Below are 22,746 nucleotides of genomic sequence, written 5' to 3' on the forward strand. Positions count from 1 at the left end.
TTGGTTTGGGTCTTTTCATGGAGTAGCAGTTGAGAGTAGGAAAAATACAGAATATCTCCAGCCTATTATTCATGTAGCATGATGTTATGTCATGTCCCACTCTGGCTGCAGCAGCAGCAGCCAGCAGTCTGTAGTGACATGCAGCCAGTCAGTAGGAGGGTGAGGATCTTACTGGAAAACCACTGAATTTGTAACTTGCTCTTCAGAGGCTGAAGTCATTTCCCTATGGGCTTTGAAATTCAGCTTCTGAGCATGCGCAGAGAGGCTGGGTCAGCGGTGGGCCTGGGGAAGCAATAGGTTAACCGAGGGGTGAGCTGGCGTTGAAATGAAACACAGGCAGAACGGGTTAATGTAACATCTTCCTTCTTACATTTAATAAGAGTAATCCTTAAACGTAACGTGCTATTATTCATCGTGGAAATGGTGTGTTTGTCTTTCGTAGTGGTGCGTCACAGTTGAATAACTTTCGTGTCCCCCCCCCGTGAGCCGCGGCGGAATGGTTCGTCCCAGCCGTTGTCAGCCTCTGCCAGCCTCCTCTTGTCAGTGCTCGTCTTAAAATGAAGCTAGCAAGCCGGCGGCACCTGCGGAGGAGAAGGAGAGGGGACTGAAATGTAGAGCTGGCATCTACTTTCACACCGTTTAAAGGACGATTTTATATCTAAATATACACCGACAGAGGGGCCTTCATGAAGAGCCCCAAGTTATTAACACTATTATTATGTCGGAGGGAGCAGTCGCAGCCCGGTGCTTGCTGTTCTCAGTTCGCCTATTTATTCCAGTCTGAAGCAGGAATTCAGATAGAAGACTTCCAAGTAGAAAGATAGATTAGCTTATCTAATCAAGTGTTTTTTTTATATAAACACGTCGGTTTGTTTTTGTCACCCGTTCGCATTTTATAAGCTTTTTTCCCCCCCTTTTTTTCCGTGGAGAAAGATTGTCAGGTTAAGCCACACGAAAGCAATGTATAACACAGTTTGGACGACGGAAAAAGCCGGCGAGGAGGGAGACTGGAGGGACGTGATGATGCCCTACTCCACCGAGCTCATATTTTATCTGGAAATGGACCAACCGCCAGGTAAGAAGGAGGCCTGTGGCAGCGGGAGCTAATATCGGACATGGAAGTTTTGGGGGCTGGAGCTAGCTGGAGAGGAGAGAGGGGGTGTTGTGTTTGGTTTGGTGCCTGGTCAATTTGGTGGAAAGTTTTTAAAGCGCACATCCTGCTCCTGCTCAGACCCCACCACCGGCCCGGCGCTACTTAAACGACGTTTGGCTCGTCTTTCTCCAGGGATTTCTCTGTTTGTCTGCTCATTTATGGTGCTTTATTTCTTTTTTTGGACGTGCACCATTATTGCTACGTTTTCGAAATTTGCCTGAAATTGTACATTAGCTTAGCATAATCGTTTTTGTTTCATGGGGAGCAGACAGCTCGAGCTTTAAAAAAAGGCAATTCAGCGACATTTTTATTTAATTCGGCTATAAGAGTTTCCAGCACACATGACAACGCTTTAAATACACTAAACTATGTGTTTCTTGCTCTTCGGCGCACTCGTTGTAGCAGAAATGCTCCTTTGTACGTTTATATCCTGATTTCTGGAGCTGCTGCTGTATCTCCAAACCTGCAGGCAAAGACTCATTTTGGAGACAATAGTCTCATGCAGTCTGTGCATACAGGCAGCCGAAATGCTTCTCTGACCATCTGCATATAATGTGATAAGATAAATGACTAGCAAAGATGGCAGACATCGCAGCCGAAATGATTTTGGACTAAAATGCACAAATCGCAAACGCAGTTCGCTTTAGTCGAATTCGCTCCTTGGAAAACCAGCAACTAATTTCTGCGACTACCTGCACTTTTATGCATTTTTACGTGTTATTGCTGCAAAATCAGACTTTTAAATGATACAGCCCCGTACGGATCATCCCGGAATCAGCTCTACCCGGTGCCGACAAACGGGAAAGGGGGGATGGGACAGAGAGCGGAGAGGGACCAGAATAATGAACGAAACCAGGAATAAAAAGGTCCCGAGCATTTCATAATCATAACATCCCTCACTGACACGCATCTACGTGCCTTTGTGCCCCTCTGCAGCCAACTGTCACCCAGAATTGAATACGTTTCATTCATTCGTTCCTTCATTCATTCATTCCTCGGCAATTGTGCCAGTGTCATTTGACTCCCACCCCCCCCTCCGCTCCCCTCGGTGCGCTGAATGGATCATGGCGCAGATGTGGGACGTTGTGTTGTTTCCAGGAGGCGCTGTTGAATGCAGTTTGCCCGGTAGCCCTGTCCCTTTTTTTCTCTTCTTCTTCCTCCTTTCTCTTCCACCCCATCTATCTATTGAGATGTACTGTATATTCTGCAGCCACCACAAAGTGCAGCACTATGACTGATCTTTTGCAACAAGAAAAAATCCCTGAGGTTAAGATGCTTTATCACAGAAAGTACCTCAGCCTTCAGAACACATTGATTTAAGCTGTACTCCAGATGTATTTTCTCTCTGTGAGGTTTGTGTAAGCAAATGGGAGAAGATGTCGTTTCATCTGCATGCACAGCTATCTTCTTGCATCCTGAAGTGCAATGTGGATTCTTTCATTTGAGGTATATTGGAGTCAAAGTGAAGTGGACTGGTGCAATATATATCCAGCCTCGTTCTGCTCATTTAAAGTTAACGCCTCCTTTTTTCCTCCTGGCTGAGCGAGAGAGGGATTGATTCTCTCTGTCCAGCCTGTTCTCTCTCTTTTTCTCTCTCCGTTTGAAAAAGCTTTGTGTCGGAGGTACAGTGGCGTGAATGGACAGCGCTCCTCATCGCCGGGGATGTAAATGCAACACGCCGGCTCTTTGCTGGTGATTCACACACTTAACTGCCACTGGACCTTGGCTTTTATAGCATCCAGAGCTCCGTTTGTTCATTCATGCATAGGTGCCGTCATTGTCATGGCTGAAAAAGAGAAAAGGTGAACACAAAACTAAAGCGATGCTTTGACAGCAAAGGCAGAAATGAACAAAAGGCTGCATTTTACATTTCTGCAAAATCAGGACCAATTGAAAACTTCTTCACAACACAGATGCTCTTTTTCTGTAGCTCACACCTGCAGTGTGTCGTACAGTACAAGAGGGTATTTTTGGTGTGCGAGTGTGTGATTGTATGCATCTCACCTCCGTTCCTAAATGAGCTCATCCTGTCATCAATCACATCAGCTGAACCTCTCTGCGTCTTTTTGTTTCTCAAACTCTCCGCTTGTCTTTGTCTCATTGTATGCAGTCTGTGTGCGATGTCTTTGTCTTCAACATACCTGACATGTACTCTGAAGAGCTGCAGTGACGGGAGGAAGAGGCAAAGAGACAGTGAGGTGGAGAGAGGAGGGAAAGTGGGTGAAAGGACAGAGATGGAGGGAGGGAGGGAGGGATCAGGAGGAAACCAGCGTCCCGCAGATGTTCATTAGAATATTTATTACACTGGAATTGCAACGTGAAAGCCTCAGTGACTGTGTGTGTGTGTGTGTGTGTGTGTGTGTGTGTGTGTGTGTGTGTGTGTGTGTGTGTGTGTGTGTTGCCTTTGTGTGCGGGGTGATTAGCACAGGTGGAGTGCCACTGCCCCCCCCGGGAGGGCAATGCCTGCGTTTCCTGTGTGGATGTGGGGTGAGCGATGAGTCTCGTCTTTCAATGGAAAATCACCGGGACATTATTCTTAAAGGACCGGACCAGAGGTTTTTTTTTTGCATGTCTTGGTTAATCTACATTGAATCCTATATACTGTATATTAAACTCAGCATGTAAATCAACTCACACAGGCTGGAAACGTGCTCTCAAGTGGCTCTACATCACCATTTACATAATGTCTGCATTAGATTTTATGAAATAGTGTTGATGTAGTGTAGGGTTTACACATCTATCTGCACTGTACACTGCATTATTATGCAACAGTAACTCTGGGAACAATAAAAGCAGCGGATCTGCCTTTTCTTAGGTTAGTGATCAGGGTCTATGGTCAATCTTTCAGTGTTATCCTGTCCTGCTGATGTGGTCATTACGATGTTTTGCAAAATTAATGATTCAGAGCAAAATGAACAGAGTTGTAAAGGTTTTTTGTCACTGAATTGAACGGTGATTTAAATATCTGTAAATCTAATTTGCTGCATTTGCTTTATTGGGATACATATTGGCAAAATGTTATTGTTAATATCATGATCTATCAACCAGCCCTACAGTGGTCTGAAGTCAAGACGAGGTTATAATAGATTTTTTTCTGCATGACTGCACTCACCTGCAGAGGGGAAATTATCCTGGAGAAACAGATTTTACAATTATCAGATCAGTGGTCAAAGGATCCTTTTGACAGATATGATGATTAATGTGGTGGATTAACAGACTTATGCCTATAAGGCATAAAATAAGCAGAAAAGGCTTCCTGTAATGTACAAACATACAACTTGTAAAACCATCAGTACAGACCTGCAGCTGTTCTCAATAGCTGACATGAGGCTAATAGCAGCTGAGTGGGTCGGTGGCATCAGAGATGTCAAAGCCTCTTTACATGCAGGATTGTGTTGACATGTGGCACATAAGAGACACAACGTTTGCTGTCCATATATGTCACTGAGTGATAAGAGCCTTTTGTCAGGAGGGTCGTAATCTGCAGAACATCATCCAGTTTATATATAAAGAGACTAGAAGTATGACAGAAGATGCAAAGTTCAGTCTTAACTTTGGAGAGAGTAGTTTGAAAAACAGGATCCCACCTCAAGGTCCACTTAGTAGCTTCTTCTTGAGCTTTCAGCCATGTCACACAGTCTTCATCTGCAGGCAAAGACTGCTCAGTTGTCATGGAGAAGGATCTGTTGGCATGATGATGTAATTCATAGATTTTTTTTTTATTATTATTCAAAAAAGCCAAGAACAGATTATTGAGATTGGATGGTGATGGTGATGATGTTAAAGGAAGTTTACAAATCGCACCAGTTTGTGTGACAGTATCTTGAGTCCAATGATGGGATTCTTGTTGGACCATAGTTTAACAAGTTGTACAGAAATCAAACAATTGGCAAAAAACACCAACCTGTCTTTGGCTGCAGCTTCTCAAAACTGAGGATTTTCTGCTTTTCTTTGTTTGTTTTTTATGCTTGTACATTGAATATCGTTAAGTTTCGGACTCAACACATCATCTTGCACTCTGATGAGTTAGATGACGGTGCATTTTTAGTTTAGTTTTGTGTTGAGAGTTTAGACCGAAGTGACTGAAATGAACCGTAAAAGAGTGAATAACTGCCGTCACAGTGTGTTCAAAAGGAGACGACCTGTTGATTTAGAGCTCGATGCTTCACTGCTGTGAGTGTGTGGTGTCCCAGAGGGGATGGATATACCACGGGGTAACTCCTCCTCCCTCCCTCCTTTCTCTCTCGCTTTCTTTCTTTCTTTCTTTCTTTCTCTCATGCATCCCCCCTCGCTGCCTCCTGATTGGCTGAGGGGGCGGGCCTCCGTGCAGGGATTAGTTAGCGTGTCGTCCGTCTTTTAGGATCAGCCTCGCTCGCTCTTTTCTTCAGTCTGACGGAGCAGAGAGCAGGAGGAGGAGGTGGCGGCGGAGGAGGAGGTTGAGGAGGAGGAGAGAGAGAGCAATAGAGAGAGGGAGAGTGAATGAGAGAGGGAGAAAGGGAAGGAGGGAGGAGGGAAACAGCTGAGAGACGAGTGGCAGCATGCAGCTAACGGAGAATGCGATGGTTGAGGACGGTAAGAGGGACAGATTTGGTCTTTGTGTGTATGATTTTAATTTTCTCCTTCTTCTCTCTTGTTGCTTCCTTTGTTTGTCACCTTTCTTTCTTTCTTTCTTTCTTTCTTTCTTTCTTTCTTTCTCAGGTACTTTCCTCACTGTTTCTGCTCCAGTCTGTTCACATTTATGTGTTTTTTACTGCTGTCACACTTTCTTTTTCTTCTTTTTCGTCTCTTTCATGAAGTTGCAGCCCTCCTCCTCTTTGATTTTGCTTGCAGCACACGACCTAAATTCTTCAGAGCGTGTGTGTGTCTGTGTGTGTGTATTTGTCTTTATTCTTTCTCTGTTGGTTTGTGTTGCTTTTGTGCTCCACAAGTTTGGGAATTATGGCTGCAACGATCAGCCGATCAAGTCATATTTCAAGCAAAAATGCAAAACATTCTCTTGTTCCAGCTGCTTAAATGTGAGGATTTTGTGGCATTTTGTAGACAGAAAGTTAAATATGAGTTAGTTGCTGCCCTGATTTGCAAAACCTCAGTCTTACACTGTCAAGCATCTCCATGTGTGAGTGTTGCGTGTGTGTGTCTATGCTCTTTCACAGCCGTGACACTGAAACACACCCACATACTGTAGATGCTCACACACACACACACACCACCTGCAGCTCCGTACTTTGTCCAGATGTGAAGTTGTGGAAATGAAACAGACTGAGAAGCAGATGTGTTTGGAACATTTAATTGATGCCACACAAGTTTCTGGTTGCTTTTGCAGCGTGTGCAGTAATTTTACTGGTGCAGTAAAGATCTTTGTTAACGTGCGGTCGCTGCTGCTCTGACATTAGACTGAACCACTGATCAGCTGTGTGTGTGTGTGTGTGTGTGTGTGTGTGTGTGTGTGTGTGTGTGTGTGTGTGTGTGTGTGTGTGTGTGTGTGTGTGTGTGTGTGTGTGTGTGTGTGTGTGTGTGTGTGTGTGTGTGTGTGTGTGTGTGTGTGTGTGTGTGTGTGTGTGTGTGTGTGTGTGTGTGTGTGTGTGTGTGCGTATGATTTTTAAAGGATGACCGAGGCTCCTATTGATGCTTTGTGTGTTTAACGTGTGTGTGTGTTTGTCAGTCCGTGCTGACAGTCATTGTTCTGGAGAGCTGTGGGTTTCTGCCTGCATGTGTGATGACAAGTGATATCGCAGTGTGTGTGTGTGTGTGTGTCCATCCGTGTGTGTGTGTGTGTGCGTGTGCGTGCGTGGCTGAGCGCTGCTCCTTTGTCTGGTGAGGGGGAGGGGGGAAGAAGGAGGGAGGGAGGCTGCGCTGATGGTCGCCTTTGTTCACCGTCCCTCCTGCTCTCTCTTAGTGACTGATTTCTTTACTGTTTTAAAACGATATAATTTTGTTGTATGAATATTTTCTGTTTTTTCTGACATGTTCTGACTGTTTCCTCTCTGGTAGGACGGTTGTCATTAGTGAGTTTTGCTTGTTTTATGGTGAAAAGAGCCGACCTGTCACAAGTACTGATCAGCTGCTGCAGGAGTCAACGACTCTTCTCAGTTTAACGCTGCAAGTTTCCAACGGACCTTTGCAACAAAGGACCGTGCGCGCGCGTGCGTGTGTGCGTCATGTTCATTGTCCTGTTGTTTCTCATAGTAGAGCTGAAACAAGAAGTCATGTAATAATTGCTCATATTACCACATTTTCACTGGTTTTCTGATCTTACTTACTTTTTTCAATTTTATCTATAAATGACATGTTTCTGCCTTTTTGCTCAAAATACTTTAAATTTAACATTTTAATGACTTATCAATGAAGCCAAAAAGAGAGACTGCTTAGTGATTAGAAGTGATTAGAAATGATTAGTTGCAGTCTTAGTGACCCACCTATTGTACTGTCTGCTGCTGTCCTTTGTGTGGTCGATGCTCTGCCACTCTGAGAACAACATGCAAACACACTCCGACATGTTTGTGTGATTGTTAGTTTAGAGCAGGTTAGAAATAATGTGCTTCTTCTTCTGTCTCTTTTAAAATGTTTTCCTGAAATTATTAAATCAAGCAAAAGTTTTTATATAAAACGTAAACTGGATTTCCACTGAGTCCATCCTTTAAAGTGCAGATGGACACGTGTGTGAGTGTATAATGTGCTGACGGAGGGAAACGGTGCAGCTGCAGAATGACAGTTTTGGCTGCTGTGGTGACGTGAAAGAGGAGGGAGGAGAGGAAAAAGTGAGACGAGGAGAGGAAGACGAGCTGCCGCTGTGTTGCGACAGTCCTCTGAACAGACACTCACCTGCTATGTGTGTTTGTGCGTGAACCAATTATTGTTTTATTAGCAGTCCAGCCTCTTTAAACGAGGTCTTCTCGGCAGGAAGTGAGCTAAAGTTTACTGTTTATTAGTTTGTTACCAGTGTTGGCATCCCTCACCCCTCAGCAGTTCCTTTGTATGGACATTTTAATGTAATAAAGTCTCCAAATACTTTGTTATAGTTGTAACTGTACCTAAATATCACAGTTCACATTGTTAAATAACTGGTTTATCATATTTATAACTTGTCAGATTGTGTTTTGGCTTGTTCTGCTGCCCCCTACTGGCCAAAACAGACATGGTTAAACTTTCAAACTTGACCAAACATGATTTTTGAAATGTCAACAAAGAAAAGATGAATCTAACTGTGTGTCACAGTAACACAGCAGCTGTGAGCGATGTGACAGAGCGTAATGACCGTCTTACTGCACATGCACAGAAATCATCAATCATCAATCAGGCATCATTTCTTCGGCCATGATCAGCTCTCCCTGTGCATTGTGGGACTTCCCCCCTCTGTTTCTGCTGTCCGTGTGTGTGCGTGTCATCTAGTAATTTGTGAGGCCTGAATGTTTTTATGGGATGTTCCTGTCGCTGTGCTGCAGAAGAGCGACGTCCACGTCTGTCCTCTTTCTGCTGTGTGTGCGTGTGTGTGCGCGTGTGTGCGTGAACTGATTTGTGATGTAGGAGCGCTCCAGTAATTACACTGCTGTACCTTAAACTGTATCCAGATGTGCCTGGAGACTTATAAATTTTGGTGTGTGTGTGTGTGTGTGTGTGTGTGTGTGTGTGTGTGTGTGTGTGTGTGTGTGTGTGTGTGTGTGTGTGTGTGTGTGTGTGTGTGTGTGTGTGTGTGTGTGTGTTATTGTGGGTCATATTCAGGCTGCCTCTGTTTGGCACACAGCCTGGCAGCAAACACAGGGGCTTCTGTTTGTTAGCCTGTTAGCATCCACTCAGGCTGAATTCACCTCCAGCTCTGCTTTGTTTTTTTAATGTTATATTATAATTTAAAGGTGCAGTCTGTGATTTCAGTGTCATCAAAGAGGTCGCCTCATATCATGAAGCTGCTCTCACTTGTATTTTATTAGAAGGGCTCGATGCTGTTTGAGATTTCTTTGTTATTAGCATCTCTAGTTTTAGTCCAGTTTTCATAGTTTACTTAGAAGAATGTGTTTTTCCACAAACCTCCTTTTTTATTTAACATTAAAGACAAAGTTTTGTAATGTTTAACGATGATTAAGCACATCAGTCTGTCAAGAACTGTGCCTGAACCAAATAAAGTCTAAAACTGGCAAAATTTGGATTTCATTATAAAAAATATGTTTACTAAACGAATAAACATGATTGCATGTAACCACAAAGTCTATGCCAATGTGTGGCACTGGGCATTGTGCATTTCTGGTTTTGTGGGTTGATGTGATTGCCCCACAAAATCAATAAAAATCTGATGGAGAAACAGAATTATGATCTTGAGACAAACGGAAAATTTTTTAAAAGCCTTTAATGTTTGTGATCACACAATCCTCCATTAGGATTTACAGTACAGACCGTATACTTCCTGTCATTGTGAATACCTGGTCATTTACTTGGTTTATTTCATGAATGAACCGAGTCAAACATATTGTTTTTGTTGAAAATGAAGGTCATAAATCAGACGTTTGTTCCAGATGTGTAAACTTATCTACAATATATTTATCAGGAAGTTTCCTCAAAGACAGGAAAAACTCTGTAACAGGTCTGACAAACTTACACATCCTCCTCAGGAAGTCTCTTACAGGCAGCAATAACTTTCACTGTGCTAAATGTGTGTGTCTGTGTGTGTGTGGTGTATGACAGAATAATTACTGCCATGATGTATGGGCTGTGTTTGTCATGCCGCTGTTTGCTTGTGTGATTAATAACAATACGGTCACCAACTGCTCCGCTGCTGCATTTGTATGGAGATGTAAATACAGCTCTGTGTTATCATTTGCATATGAAGTGTGTGTGCATGTTGGACGTGAATGGAGAGTTTCTTTATCTCTTTCTGGTGTATTGCTCGTGTACACGGTACGAACCAGAAATGATTAAAGTGTGTAGTCATGGATGGACATATGAAAACACAAAAAAGAACTGAGCTCAAGTTAAACAAACGTATATGAACTTTAATTGTAACATATTGTTTCTTTCTCTTTCCGTCTTCCAGCTCTTCCCCCGAAGCCAGCGAAGCCCCAGCAGCCCTCCTCGGTCGGGGTTGGAGGGGGCAGCAGCAACGGTGCCAAGGATGGAGGAGCAGGAGGTTCACTGCAGGAGGCTGAGTGGTACTGGGGAGACATATCCAGGTAACACACACTCAACTTTCTAACTCTTTGAATATTGCTTTTAGATATTTTCCTCAAAAAGCTAGGGTCTGCGTAAAGAACTAATATGTAACATTTCCTCAAAATGTCTAAAAAAACAACTAGACCCTTGTTTATATATGTTGCTGAGTTGTGTACTTGCGTTATCCCAGATGTTTCCAACAATGTTCAAACACAGAAACCCATCATTTTACTCAAGGTAACGATGCGTTTTTGGTTGCCTGTCGCTAGACTTTCCCAGAGAGTCAGAGTGAGGAAGGAAGTCGGAGAACAAGACTAAACTTAACGTTTAAACTTTAAAACATTAGATTTCTGCAGGAATCGGGTAGATCAGATTTTATCAGCAATGGTTCATTATTAACAATGAAGACAGCAACTCCCATGATCCCACGCTCCCACGCCAAGTATTCAGTAAAAACCTTGCAGATAAACTCAGGTTTTTGTGTTTTAGAGCCCTCAAATCATTAAAATCAGTTTCCTCAGAGTTTCAGAACAACGTGTTGAATGTTTGGGAACAGAAATCTTTAATTCTGTGTTTCTTTAGTGTAAATCTGTAAAAGTGCTGAGTCTTGACTGTTTGGGTCTTAGTCACTGCCTTACCTTCCTAAGTGCAGGTTAGCTGTCGGCCACAATCCACACACACTCTCAGATGATAACCACACCTATAGTGCAGACAGCCAGTCTGCCACCTTACACACACACACACACACACACACACACACACACACACACACACACACACACACATCCAGACCAGTCTGTCCAGTCACTCCCTACATCATTTAATTGATGGACTGTTTACTCTGAGGTGTGTGGCTGCGAGGAAAGTCCTCATCGCCTGCCTCTGATAATTGGAGGCAGACTTCTTTAAATGAACACCATCTGTCCATACATCACTCCACCAACTCAAACACTCATATTTTTCTTGCTCTGCTCTGCTCTGTCTTCAGGGAGGAGGTGAATGATAAGCTCAGAGACATGCCTGATGGAACTTTTCTGGTTCGGGATGCTTCCACCAAGATGCAGGGCGACTACACGCTCACACTGAGGTAAAGTCTCAAGTTTGTATTAGAGCCATGAATGGAGAGTGTTTAAAAACCACAGGGGGTTTATACGGCTGGAAGCAGTGGTAGACTACTTCTGCTGCTCCACTTTTCTGCAGCCATCCCTCTAGTTAACTACAGATTGAGGGAAATCATGTGTTGAAAAGCGTTTTGCCTACGCAGCATCCTGCTAAATTGGAGCAAATTGCCCACTGCCGTGGAAATAAAGTGCTTGGAGGAGAACTGAGTGAGAAGCTGCTGAAGTGTGAATATTAAGGAGAATCTGTCAAAGGTTTGAACATGGTGTAGATCTCCACTTATCCTCTTGTTTTTCTCTTTGTGTTCAGGAAAGGGGGCAACAACAAGCTGATAAAGATCTACCATCGGGACGGGAAGTATGGCTTCTCCGACCCGCTGACGTTCAGCTCGGTGGTGGAGCTCATCAGCCACTACAGACACGAGTCTCTGGCTCAGTACAACACCAAACTGGACGTCAAACTCATGTACCCCATCTCCCGCTTTCAGCAGGTCAGCACACAAAACTACGACACACTGTCTATCCAACAAGATATACACTGTCCGTTTGTAATGACTTTATTTAAAAGGAGACATCAGTGTCTTTACAGCCTGAAAACAAACATTCAACACATTGTAACTGCTCTCTAGTTCAGGTTAACTAACACGTCCACTTTAGTCCTGTTCACTCCCGCCTCAGATGACTCTGCAGTAGTCACGGCTGTTTATCAGCTCCGATCGGCTGTGATGAAAACACAATATCCTGGTGGACACTGGCTCGTTAATACTTTCCCATCTGTCTGTTGAAAGCAGCACTCACACACCGTTCAGTCGGCACTGAGTTTGAAAGAGAGACAGAAGTTAAAGATATATCAAAGTAACCACCGTTAAATTGTCAGTAACTTCCGTGTCACTGCCTGATTCTTGTCAGCCACCTGATCCGTACCGATCAGAAAAAAGCAAGACGTCTCACTTCTTAGCAACTTCCAAAAGCGATGTGTCTGATTCAGAAAGTTATTTTTTTTAACTTAACATCTTCTGCATGTTTTCTGATGATCTGCTTCTTTTTACAAATTTTTCTGGTTCGTTCATGATGATGGAAAAAAAAAAACACATTTCAGATGTGTTCAGTTTTCCCTTCCAAAGAAGTTGTTTATAGTTCAGTCTGGTAGCTCATATTGGACTCATTTGTCAGGCGGTGTCCTCTTGTGTGTCCTCTTGTTTGTCTGTCTGCACTTCAACTGGTTTCCTCTTTAACCCCCGGCCTCACCTCCGTACCCGTGTTTCCACTCTGAACTGCAGCGGCAGCAGGATCTCTGCTTGCTGAAATATTGCACACAGCCGTGGTGTCAAAGGCCCATTGTTGCATTTATCCCCTTCCTCCTTCACTCCACTCGTTTGCCAGGCGAGTCATTACTCGCAGCGGTGCAATATCCCAGAACCTTCACCAGACACCCAGGGCATTGTGGGTGGTTTATTAACGACCCTTTTCAGGAGTCACCCTCCGTAAGCAGAATCTGGGGTGAAGGGAGCAAACATGCACTTCTCCTCCGGCCTTAATTACAAATAGCTCTTCATTCCTTCTTCTCTCATGCAGCCTTTTCCTTCTTCCGTGTCCTGTTATTCTGATTTTCTCATCAAGGCTCACTCTCTAATGCTTTCGTTTCTCTTCTATCCCTCAGGACCAGCTGGTAAAGGAGGATAATATTGATGCTGTTGGGAAGAAGCTGCAGGAATACCACAATCAGTACCAGGAGAAGAGCAAAGAGTACGACAGACTGTATGAAGAATACACCAAGACGTCGCAGGTACACATACACTGGCATATTATGACTGAAGTTTTAACAGAAAAATGTTTCTCACCCGTCCACTCACTCACCTCCTCTTCTCTCCCCCCTCAGGAGATCCAGATGAAGCGAACAGCCATCGAAGCCTTCAACGAGACCATCAAGATCTTCGAGGAGCAGTGCCACACGCAGGAGCGCTACAGCAAGGACTACATCGAGCGCTTCCGCCGGGAGGGCAACGACAAGGAGATCGAGCGGATCATGATGAACTACGAGAAGCTCAAGTCTCGGCTCGGAGAGATCCACGACAGCAAGGTGCGTCTGGAGCAGGACCTGAAGACACAAGCCATGGACAACAGAGAGACGGACAAAAAGATGAACAGCCTGAAGCCCGACCTCATACAGCTCCGCAAGATCAGGGACCAGTATCTTGTGTAAGTACAGCAGAGAGGCAGAAGTCTTGTAAGGACACAGAGGTTGAGTCGAGGACACGCTCTGTGTATTAAACCCAGTGAAATATAATGATGACCCATGGCTCGAGGGGGGGAAAGCTTCTCACATGATTTTCATGCTGTTAAAGAAGCCTGCAGTCTGTTTGTTGGACCAGGACGGTGATATATTTTTACACTTTCTGTTTGTTATCATACTCAGTCTCAAGTCTTTAGGATCCAGAAAATAGAAGGTTTGTTTCAGGAAGCAGAATTAATTTTGGGCTAGCTGGATAAACCACCAACGAGGTAGTTTTGTTTCTCCCCAAACCCACATTTGCCCTCGTATATATAAACCTTGAACCAACTTAAAGAAAGAATCGTTTTGTTTTTGAAAATCACTGTTTTCTAAAGCTCAGAATGAGTCCAAAAATATTCAGTTTGCAAGAGCAGCAACTCCAGACGTGAAAACAGTGTCAAGATTTTTAATCTCCACAGATTTACTTGACAAATCACACTTAACGTCACATAAGATATTAAAGAGATCGATAATAAAAGATGAGGCAACATTCGACACATTTCAGTGCCATAAGCAACCAAACGGTCTGTGACTCGGCTGCTCGATTAGAAACGTGTGTTTCGTCTTACTGAAGCTTCAGCGTTTCAGCGGAGCCGACCTCGACATTTGTTGGAGGCTGGCTAATTTGATTTGTTCGGTCTCATGCTCGTTCACTGCACCATAAACAATGTTGTAAATGAAAGGAGCCTTTAAACTGATTCCTAGTAGTAATAATGTCTCTCTCTCTCCCCCTCTCTGTAGCTGGCTCAATCACAAAGGAGTTCGTCAGAAACGAATTAACGACTGGCTGGGAATCAAGAACGAGAACACTGACGAGTGAGTCTCTACTTTCCTCTCTTCTGCCAAGCCTGTGGCTGCAGATTAAAAACTGTGGTTTACACTGGAACTGTCTGTGCAGAGCAACTGATGTTCATTTACTCTCGCCTTATATAAAGTACTGACGATATAACGAGTCTTTCCTGCTTGTTCACCGTGTATCTCTTGTTGTGTAACTGTGTGGGTGCAGAGGCTACTTTGTGAGCGAGGAGGATGAGAACTTGCCTCACTACGATGAGAAGAGCTGGTTCGTCGGGGACCTGAACAGGACGCAGGCGGAGGAGCTGCTCCTCGGGAAGCCGGACGGAGCGTTTCTCATCCGAGAAAGCAGCAAAAAGGGCTGCTACGCCTGCTCTGTAGTGTGAGTACACAAAACCCATGTTATCTGATGTGCATCTACTTTTTGAGACATTACTTTAAGACATCATACTTTAATATTTTGTCATCTCCTCCTCCTGATGATAAAAAAGTCAGGTGAAGTCTCGTAGTCCACAAAACATTTCTGGAGCTTCAGTAAAACAGTTGCAGCATTCTGCGAAACAGCTGAAGCAGCTGGAGACTTGTTTTGCTGTGAAGCTCCAGAAATGTTTTGTGGACTAGATTATACCAGAAACACCTGAAAAATGAGCAGTTAAAGCAGAAAACAGCCATCGTGATTGACCCCGTCTTCTCTGTCTCCACAGCGTCGAAGGGGAGGTGAAGCACTGCGTGATCTACAACACACCGCGCGGCTTCGGCTTCGCTGAGCCCTACAACCTGTACAGCAGCCTGAAGGACCTGGTGCTCCACTACCACCAGGCCTCCCTGGTGCAGCACAACGACTCGCTCAACGTGCGCCTCGCATACCCCGTCTACGCACAGATGCCCTCCGGACGCAGATGAACCCCACCCGCCTGGCCACACCCCCACATAGACAACAAACCAACCCCCTCTTGGGGAAGGGAGAACGGGGAGAGTGAAGGAGGGAGGGGGGATTGGTTGAAATACAAAGCAACCCCAACACCAGACCCGATAAAGATAGAAACGAAGTAAACACTTGCTGCAACACACACGTCAGCCACCTTGGAGTTATATATTTTTACAAGAACAATTTCGGAGGGCATTCTTTCTAAAGACTGCTTGATTTGCACAAGGAAGTTTTAAATGTTTGTGAATGTGAAAAAAAATAAGTGACTGAAGGAAGGAAGGAAACGGAGTAGGAGACTTCAGAGTTTCAGGTTGACCCCGCTGCTACCTAAACTCCAGCTCAGACTTTTTACCAGAAACTCAAAAACCACACGAATGACGACGAAGACGACAACAAAACATTCCCATTTTAACACCTTTTGTTTCCCGTTATTTTTGATTTTCCACCTCAGATGGTTCTATGACGACCTTCTTGTTTGTTTCTGGAGTCGTCTCCATGTTTCCGATGTTTCCTTTTTGTTTACTTTGTTGAGGAGATGATGTCAAGTGTCTGTTCTCTGTCCCTCTCCGTACGAAAAGCAAAAATAATGTAGCATAACGAGACAACGGACACTTGTTTCATGAAGTGTTCCTCCATGTAGACTGCTGCTGAAGGGTTAAGGGGGAGGGTGGGGAAGACGAGGGGGAGGGCGGGGGGGGGCGTAAGTGACACCCAACAGTTTTAAAAGAAGGACTCGAGGCTTGCTTTTATACTAACTGCAAAGGGTTTTTTTATGTTTGCTTTGCTGGAACATAGTTTTTTGTTTTGCCAATGTGTAAAAGGCAACGTCACGGATCAGAACCAGAGACCAAAGTTGGTGTGGAGAGGGAGGGAAGGGGAAGGGGGGGGAGGGCAAAGAGTTAACAGCCAGTGTGTGTTTCTTTTTCTTTCTTTTCTTTTTGTGAATGGAGAAAGCAGTGAAGAAAAGCAAACGAATGGTGTGTTTGAGACCACACATAAAACCGAGTTTTGGGCCACGTGCTTGTGAGCCAAATAGCCTTTTTGGAAAACCAAATGGTACGTAAACAGAAACACCAGGACCTTCTGTAAATACAGATGGTCGAGGACGAAGCACTTAAACAAGTCCCATCTGTGACCTCAGCACTCTGTGTTCCTCCGGGACTCGCTGAACGTCGACCAGGCGATCAGTTAGTTAGTTTAAGGAACTGATGCTTAATTGGCAGCTTAAATTATTTTTCATTATATTGAAGACCAAACGAGAAAATGCTCATTAGCTGCAGCCCAAGTAAAAAAAATAAAAAATGTTTTGCAGTGATGTCACACAGCTTCTCTGCAGGAAACAAAACGGTTCAGAGTGCTGAGGTCACAAATGTCGCTACACTTAAACCAGACAAGAAAAGGTTACAAAAGGTCAGTTTCACCAAAATAATCCTTAGGAAGGAAAAAACAAAAAGTCTGACCTGGAACCTGAAACCCATTTTATGTGTGGTGTAAAGAGTGAGAGTTAACATGAAGATATGCTTAACGACTGTGGGTTGAAAAACTGGGACTGATTGTGTCTTTTTCAGAAATAATAAGCTTTGATAAAAAAAAATGTTTTAAGTGTAACACAGAGCAGGAGGCGATGTCCCGAGCTGAAGACGCAGGCTTTAGAAGAAAATACTGAAAACTTGAAAGAACGTGCAATCTAGCGTCGTGTACTTCAGCAGTCAAACAGAGAGGTGAGCTGCACTACGGTCCGAGAGATAATCAGAGTGCACAGTGAAGCTTTGGAGTGAAATTACGTTTTTCTTTTTGTTTGTTTGTCAGATTGTTTAGTTCCCTTTTTTTTTTTGTTTTTTCCAAGCTCAGAACTTCTTGCTGGTGCTTGACTTTATAACCAGTGGAAGCATCACACAATAAAAAATATCTTGAACAACTGAAGACAAAAACACAACCAAGTTTGCCTTCTATTCTTCCTAGAAATTCTGTATCACTGATTGGCTGTACGAAGATTTACTGCTCAACCATTGGCTGTTCATTTGGGGAGAAATTTCTGAGACGAACGGGGTCAGAGTCGTGTCCCCAGACTGTCGGCCCGCCGCTGATAATCTGCAGCTATTTTAAGGTCCTAATGGAAAAGCGAAGGTTAGCGGAGCTGCGAGGGAGGAGGGAGGGAGGGAGGAGGGAGGGAGGGAGGGGGTGGTGATGTCTCGACTCTGGTTCAGGGCAAACAAAGGCAGCTGTTCTCGGTACTCTCCACCCCCCCTCCTCTGATACACACCGGCCTTCTCTCCTCACAGGAAAACCTTGGAGAGGCCGTCGACCAAAAAGCTCTTTAAGGACGAGACGCTGGTTAAAAAGTCAGACACAAAGCACCGTCACCTCCACCTCTGTGGTGTTTTCACAGTATGAAGAGTGTATGGGCCACACACACACACACACATATGCACACACAGGCACGAGTGAAGGAGCGTATCAGGTTGTAGGAAGAGGGCCATTGTTTGAGAAGCTGCAGGAGTCATTGTGAGTGAATGATACAACATTGGTTGTACCCACCACGCGTTTTTATCCCAACCCTCGTCTCAGTGTCCCCCTCAACGCCCCCTCAGTGTAGTTAACCCCGCGACCGTATCAACGTTATCTGCCCCCAACACACCCCAGCTGCTGATGCAGTCCACTCACATTAGGTAGATGAGCTGTGGGAGTCGAGGTTTGCGGAGCTGAAAGCCATGGATAGTTTTTTACTGGAGACTGAATCAGTTCGGCTGTGCTTCATCGAATTTGGCCTGTTTTCAGACTGTTGTCCTGTCAAGTTTGACAAAGAAAACCCATTTTTTGTGCATTAACAGACAGTTTCTCTTTAAAATGAAATCTGTTGGCAAATAGATAAAGACTACATTAAAGTAACGCCAATAGAAAGCTTCCACCTCAGCCTAAGTATTAAAATGTTGTGGTTTATCATACAGGTGGAACTTACTGTGAGGTTGGATCAGGCAGGTCATGGTCCTAAAAGCAAAAATCAAAGTGTGTAAAAGTTAAAATGGTGAACAAGCTTCACAAACCAGTCACGTGTGAGGACAGGCCAAACTGGATTTTGCAGCCAGCCCCAGTTGTCCCTCTCTACCATCCCAGTTTAGCTAAAATCAGAAGAAAAGACTGAATCAACAGAGCTGGGCGAAACGGTTGCAGTGAGAAGTTCGCTGTGTCCCATTTCAGAGGCCACTTTAGATGAATTTAGCAGAGAAATGTGACTTCCTGTTGGATCTTCTGTAAAGACAAACGTCCCAACGACGTCATTTTAGTTTACTTCTTTGATTTTATAGATAAAACATCAAAAAACTAAAACTGATTCCTCATCCAGGAACTAGTTGATTAATGACTTTGCCTCGCTGGCATGTGACTTTCTCAAGCTTCGTTATTATTTCTTTTTCTGCAAATGTTTGTATTTATGACAGGTCACACGAACTGTGGCTTTAAGTATCCACGTGGTGTTTCAGGGTAAATTTGTCAAGTATCAGACTCGTACCGATACCAGAATCTACTGTGCTGGATCCTCTCGGTCCAGCTTTAGTGTTCTGCCTTTAAAGTCGTCTGCCTCTGATTTGGGACACAGCCTTGTGTTGTATCTGTTTCTGTCCGTCTGTGCTGACGGTCTTCGTTCTTTCTCTTGGACTAACGGGACAGCAAGGCGGGGTTTGTCGATATAATCTTGAATGTACTAAAAAAGGATCAGTCCGGGTCCAAAGCTTTTTGTTTTCTCCTTTTTTAAGCACCGCAGTCATGTTCGTCCTCACGGAAACGAGATGATCAAAAACTCTCAAGGTGCTTTCGGAAATACAGGCCTGTTCGATTTCTCCTTCATAACGTTTTCCGGTCATCAACCCTCAGGTGTTTCAAGTTTACCGTACAAACTACCACACAACGAAGCCAGCGATTTGAAAAGAAAGAAATAAATCAGGGTTTTTTCTGCATTGATACTTAAATCACTCTCAGCTGATTAAGCTAGATCCCCCACGACTTTGACTTTTGTAGTTGTAGGCTTGTCCCTCGTGGCTTCCTGTAGCTTAGACACAGCATCATCACCCAAAGGATGTGACAGTCTGTCCCGACCCTCCATCACCACACAGTCTGAAGGTTTCATTTTATTTTTTTAGCAGCTGATTTTTTTTTTTTTTTTTTCCGAAGAGGGAACTCAGAAAAAATCCCTGACTCTATTACTTGAACTATATTGCATTGCTCACTGTTGAATGTCTTTATATGAAAATATACATTTATTAAAGAAAAGCAAACAAAAAACAAAGAGTTCCCTTTTGTTTTACGAGCAGGGCCGAGGTTTTTCAGAGTTTTATGACAGATGTACAGTATTCGTTACAGGCAAACGTAGAGCTACTTTAGGAGGGAACGAGGCGCTTTTTGAAACTTTTCTCAGAGATATGTTCGGATCTTTTCCTTCACAGAGGGCTTGTCTGAAATTGCACACATTATCATCTACAAGAGACTTGTGTTAATATTTACCTGTGATGTCCGCATATGCATCATGACTCACATTTACACAGAGATGTCGTATCTATCATATATATAAAGATAAAAGATATTACAGTGTGAAGGGTTGTTTTGAGTCGTAGTCGCTGTTCTTTGACTGTTTTCATTTCCTCCCCCCCCCCCGAAACATTTAGACCAAAGATTTCAGTTCTTGTTAATCCTTCAGTTGTCAGATCATTGGTAAAGGGATGTTTCAGTGATGTTTTTATCTCCATTGCCTTGATATTATCACAACTCAGAAGATAAAACCATGTTGCGTGAATGAGTGTCCCGTACAGCTAGAACTGTTGGTTGATCTGTTTTATTTGTGTTGGAAAAGACTTCATACAGGTACTTTTTGTGGCATGTCAGGAAGAATTCATCTTTAAAAAATCCTCGTTCGATGATGTCCCAGTGGTGAAATCAATCAGATTGAAGTCAACCTGCACTCTTCAGTTTACGTGCTGTTGATGTAAACTGACTTCTGTTAAAAGAAAAACTACCAAAACTCGCAGCTTTCTCACTCTCATGCTACTTGGTATATTTGCACACGATGACCGTAGCTGGAGTTTAGTTTGATTTGAAACTTAAAACTTTTCTATTTCTGTGTTGAAAAATGTCCTGCAGAAATCTCAACAACACAAATATATTTTGGGGGGATTTCAGACGAGGTTTTCTTTACATTTACGGCGATGCATTTTTTTTTTTACATTTTAAATAAAACGTCTTGTTTCATAGGACTTCAGGGACTCTAGGGCTGGGATGATTAATAATAAGCGTTTTAATTTGGATGTTTTGACACTAATTCTTTCTGTTTGGTGCATTTTAAAATGTCATCCTGTCGATGTCATCCACCAAGTGGAACTGCAGCAGGAGCTACGGAAGGCCGACAGGGACAAAAGTGTTTTCAAAAGTTTTTAACACGTTAAGCGGCGATCTTGATATAATGTTAGCTTTCATTAATGATAACGTCAACACTTACAGGTCTGAGGTTTCTGCAGGATGATTTCCCTTCACTCCGCCGCAACATGCAATATTCCCTTTTCTGTCAGCGAGGGGTTCGTGATGGAGGGGCGAATGTTTTCCCTCAGGTGCGTCGACCCCCCCACAGTACAGATGTTTCTGGATGGGCTGGGTACCGCTCGTAGTAGTACTAAGAACAGGTGGAAAAGACAAGCAGTTGAAGAGGGTTAGTGGGACAAACCAAAATATCTGTTTTGTCACGTTTACTTTCACAGACTGTTTAGTTGAGTTTTCACTCAACTCTAACTCAAATAACTCCAGGAAACAGGCGTAGGTTCACCGCTCAGAAAATAAAGGTACATTTCGATTCAAACAAAGGTGCAGTCTCTGTAACACACAGGCACAATAAGCCTCCTGTTACCTTTCTTTTCTGAGTTTTTATACTCACTATCACCCCAGGACTGTTAAAATAGCAACTGTCTGTTGTTCCTCTACTACTACTATTATTACTACAAATACTACTACTACTCTCCCTCAAGCAGTTCTGCAAAGTTTTATTTGCAGCCGGGTTTGAATATGTTTGTGATTCTCACGAGGAGTCGTGTTGTGTTCTTACCACTGCTTATCTGATCACAGTACCCAGCACAGCTTCGAGGAGTAACAGCTTCTTATATATATGAAAATAAAGATCTTTTAAAAAAAACAAACTTAAAAAAAAGATTTTAAAAAAAGTGTATATGACACCCACCCTCCCCCTCCCCCCCTTTTAGCCCTTTTTGACATACGTACAGATCCAGCATGCATATTTGGTACTCTTGACTGTTGTTTTTTGTGTATAAAAGAAAAATGGTTAAAAAAGATGTCTTTGAAAAACAACTGTTATTTGTCTGTTTATGGTGTATTCAGATCTGAATTTAATATAGCAAATTTAACATCACTGCTTACAGCTGAAACAAGTTCCAGTCCTTTTCGTGTCAGTTGTTGAATGCTGTAACAGCGTAACACTGAGAAAGACGACCATCACTTTATACAACTTTATGTTTGCACGGCGGATTAACACATAAATGTTTTAAGATATTGGGTTTTGAATATTTATGTCCTTTAATAATAAACGTTTTCCTCACGTCACATCTTCTGTAAACTGTAGTCGGATCAAAGATTTTAAAACGTGTGGAGAGCAATGACACAAATGTGTTGGTCATCTTCCACAATATGATCTTGATGTAAAACTTTGTCGTCCTCCGATTGAGACCGCTTCATTCGAATAACTTAAACTTCGTAGAAATGTTTGCGGTCAGTAACGACGGTGCAAACGGGCCCAAATCACCCAACTGTCTCAATGTAAAAGACTAAATTCAGGCTGTAAAACAGAAACAAAGACTTCCTGTCTGGCTGACTGGACCTGGTCTCGTTCTCAGTGTTACCTCTGCCATACCTGCTACTGGCTTCTCTAGGTATTCTCTCTTTGAAATGGTTTCGACCCACCACAGTTCACTTTACTTTCTCGTATCGGTTGCAATAGTTTGTTGGTTGTAAATTCTCCATTTGTTTATGAGCTGAACTCATGTATGTTTATCAGTGGAGCTCCACCATATTCAGTTCTCTTGCAGAATAAAGAAAATATTTTGTTCAAATACAAACTTTTGAGTCTCTGCATTTTATTTTGATCAGCTGGTTAAACCTTTACAGCCAGGAGTGTTCGTACACTGAGGTGGTCCTTTAATAAGATGTTTATAATAAGGCTATTTACATTTAATAATAGCATTATAAACACATTTATGAGCACTTTTAAGAAGCTTGTTCACAGTTTATAGACTGCTTGAGAACATTTAAAAAATCCTTGAGTTTATTTTTACTTACATATTATATTATTGTT

At 43.2% G+C, this 22,746-nt stretch overlaps 1 protein-coding gene across 4 annotated transcripts in view; it reads left to right on the plus strand.

Moving 5' to 3' along the window:
• Positions 1-15,546, plus strand: part of pik3r3b (phosphoinositide-3-kinase, regulatory subunit 3b (gamma)) — a 182,318-nt gene extending 166,772 nt beyond the window's left edge. For 2 of the 4 annotated variants that reach the window (XM_084356152.1, XM_084356151.1), the window contains exons 8-15: positions 10,176-10,311; positions 11,280-11,378; positions 11,720-11,900; positions 13,070-13,195; positions 13,289-13,608; positions 14,423-14,497; positions 14,688-14,858; positions 15,181-15,546. In XM_084356152.1, coding sequence (XP_084212278.1) covers positions 10,176-10,311; positions 11,280-11,378; positions 11,720-11,900; positions 13,070-13,195; positions 13,289-13,608; positions 14,423-14,497; positions 14,688-14,858; positions 15,181-15,379 — 1,307 coding nt within the window. In that variant the 3' untranslated portion in view covers positions 15,380-15,546. Of the gene's footprint in view, positions 1-551; positions 1,076-5,602; positions 5,726-10,175; positions 10,312-11,279; positions 11,379-11,719; positions 11,901-13,069; positions 13,196-13,288; positions 13,609-14,422; positions 14,498-14,687; positions 14,859-15,180 lie in introns of those variants that run through there. The other 2 variants (XM_084356153.1, XM_084356154.1) reach the window with 2 other exon arrangements.
• Positions 15,547-22,746: the final 7,200 nt, after the last annotated feature.

The sequence above is a fragment of the Pagrus pagrus genome (genome assembly GCF_965226575.1).
Source record: "Pagrus pagrus genome assembly, chromosome: 6".
Lineage (NCBI taxonomy): Eukaryota > Metazoa > Chordata > Actinopteri > Spariformes > Sparidae > Pagrus > Pagrus pagrus.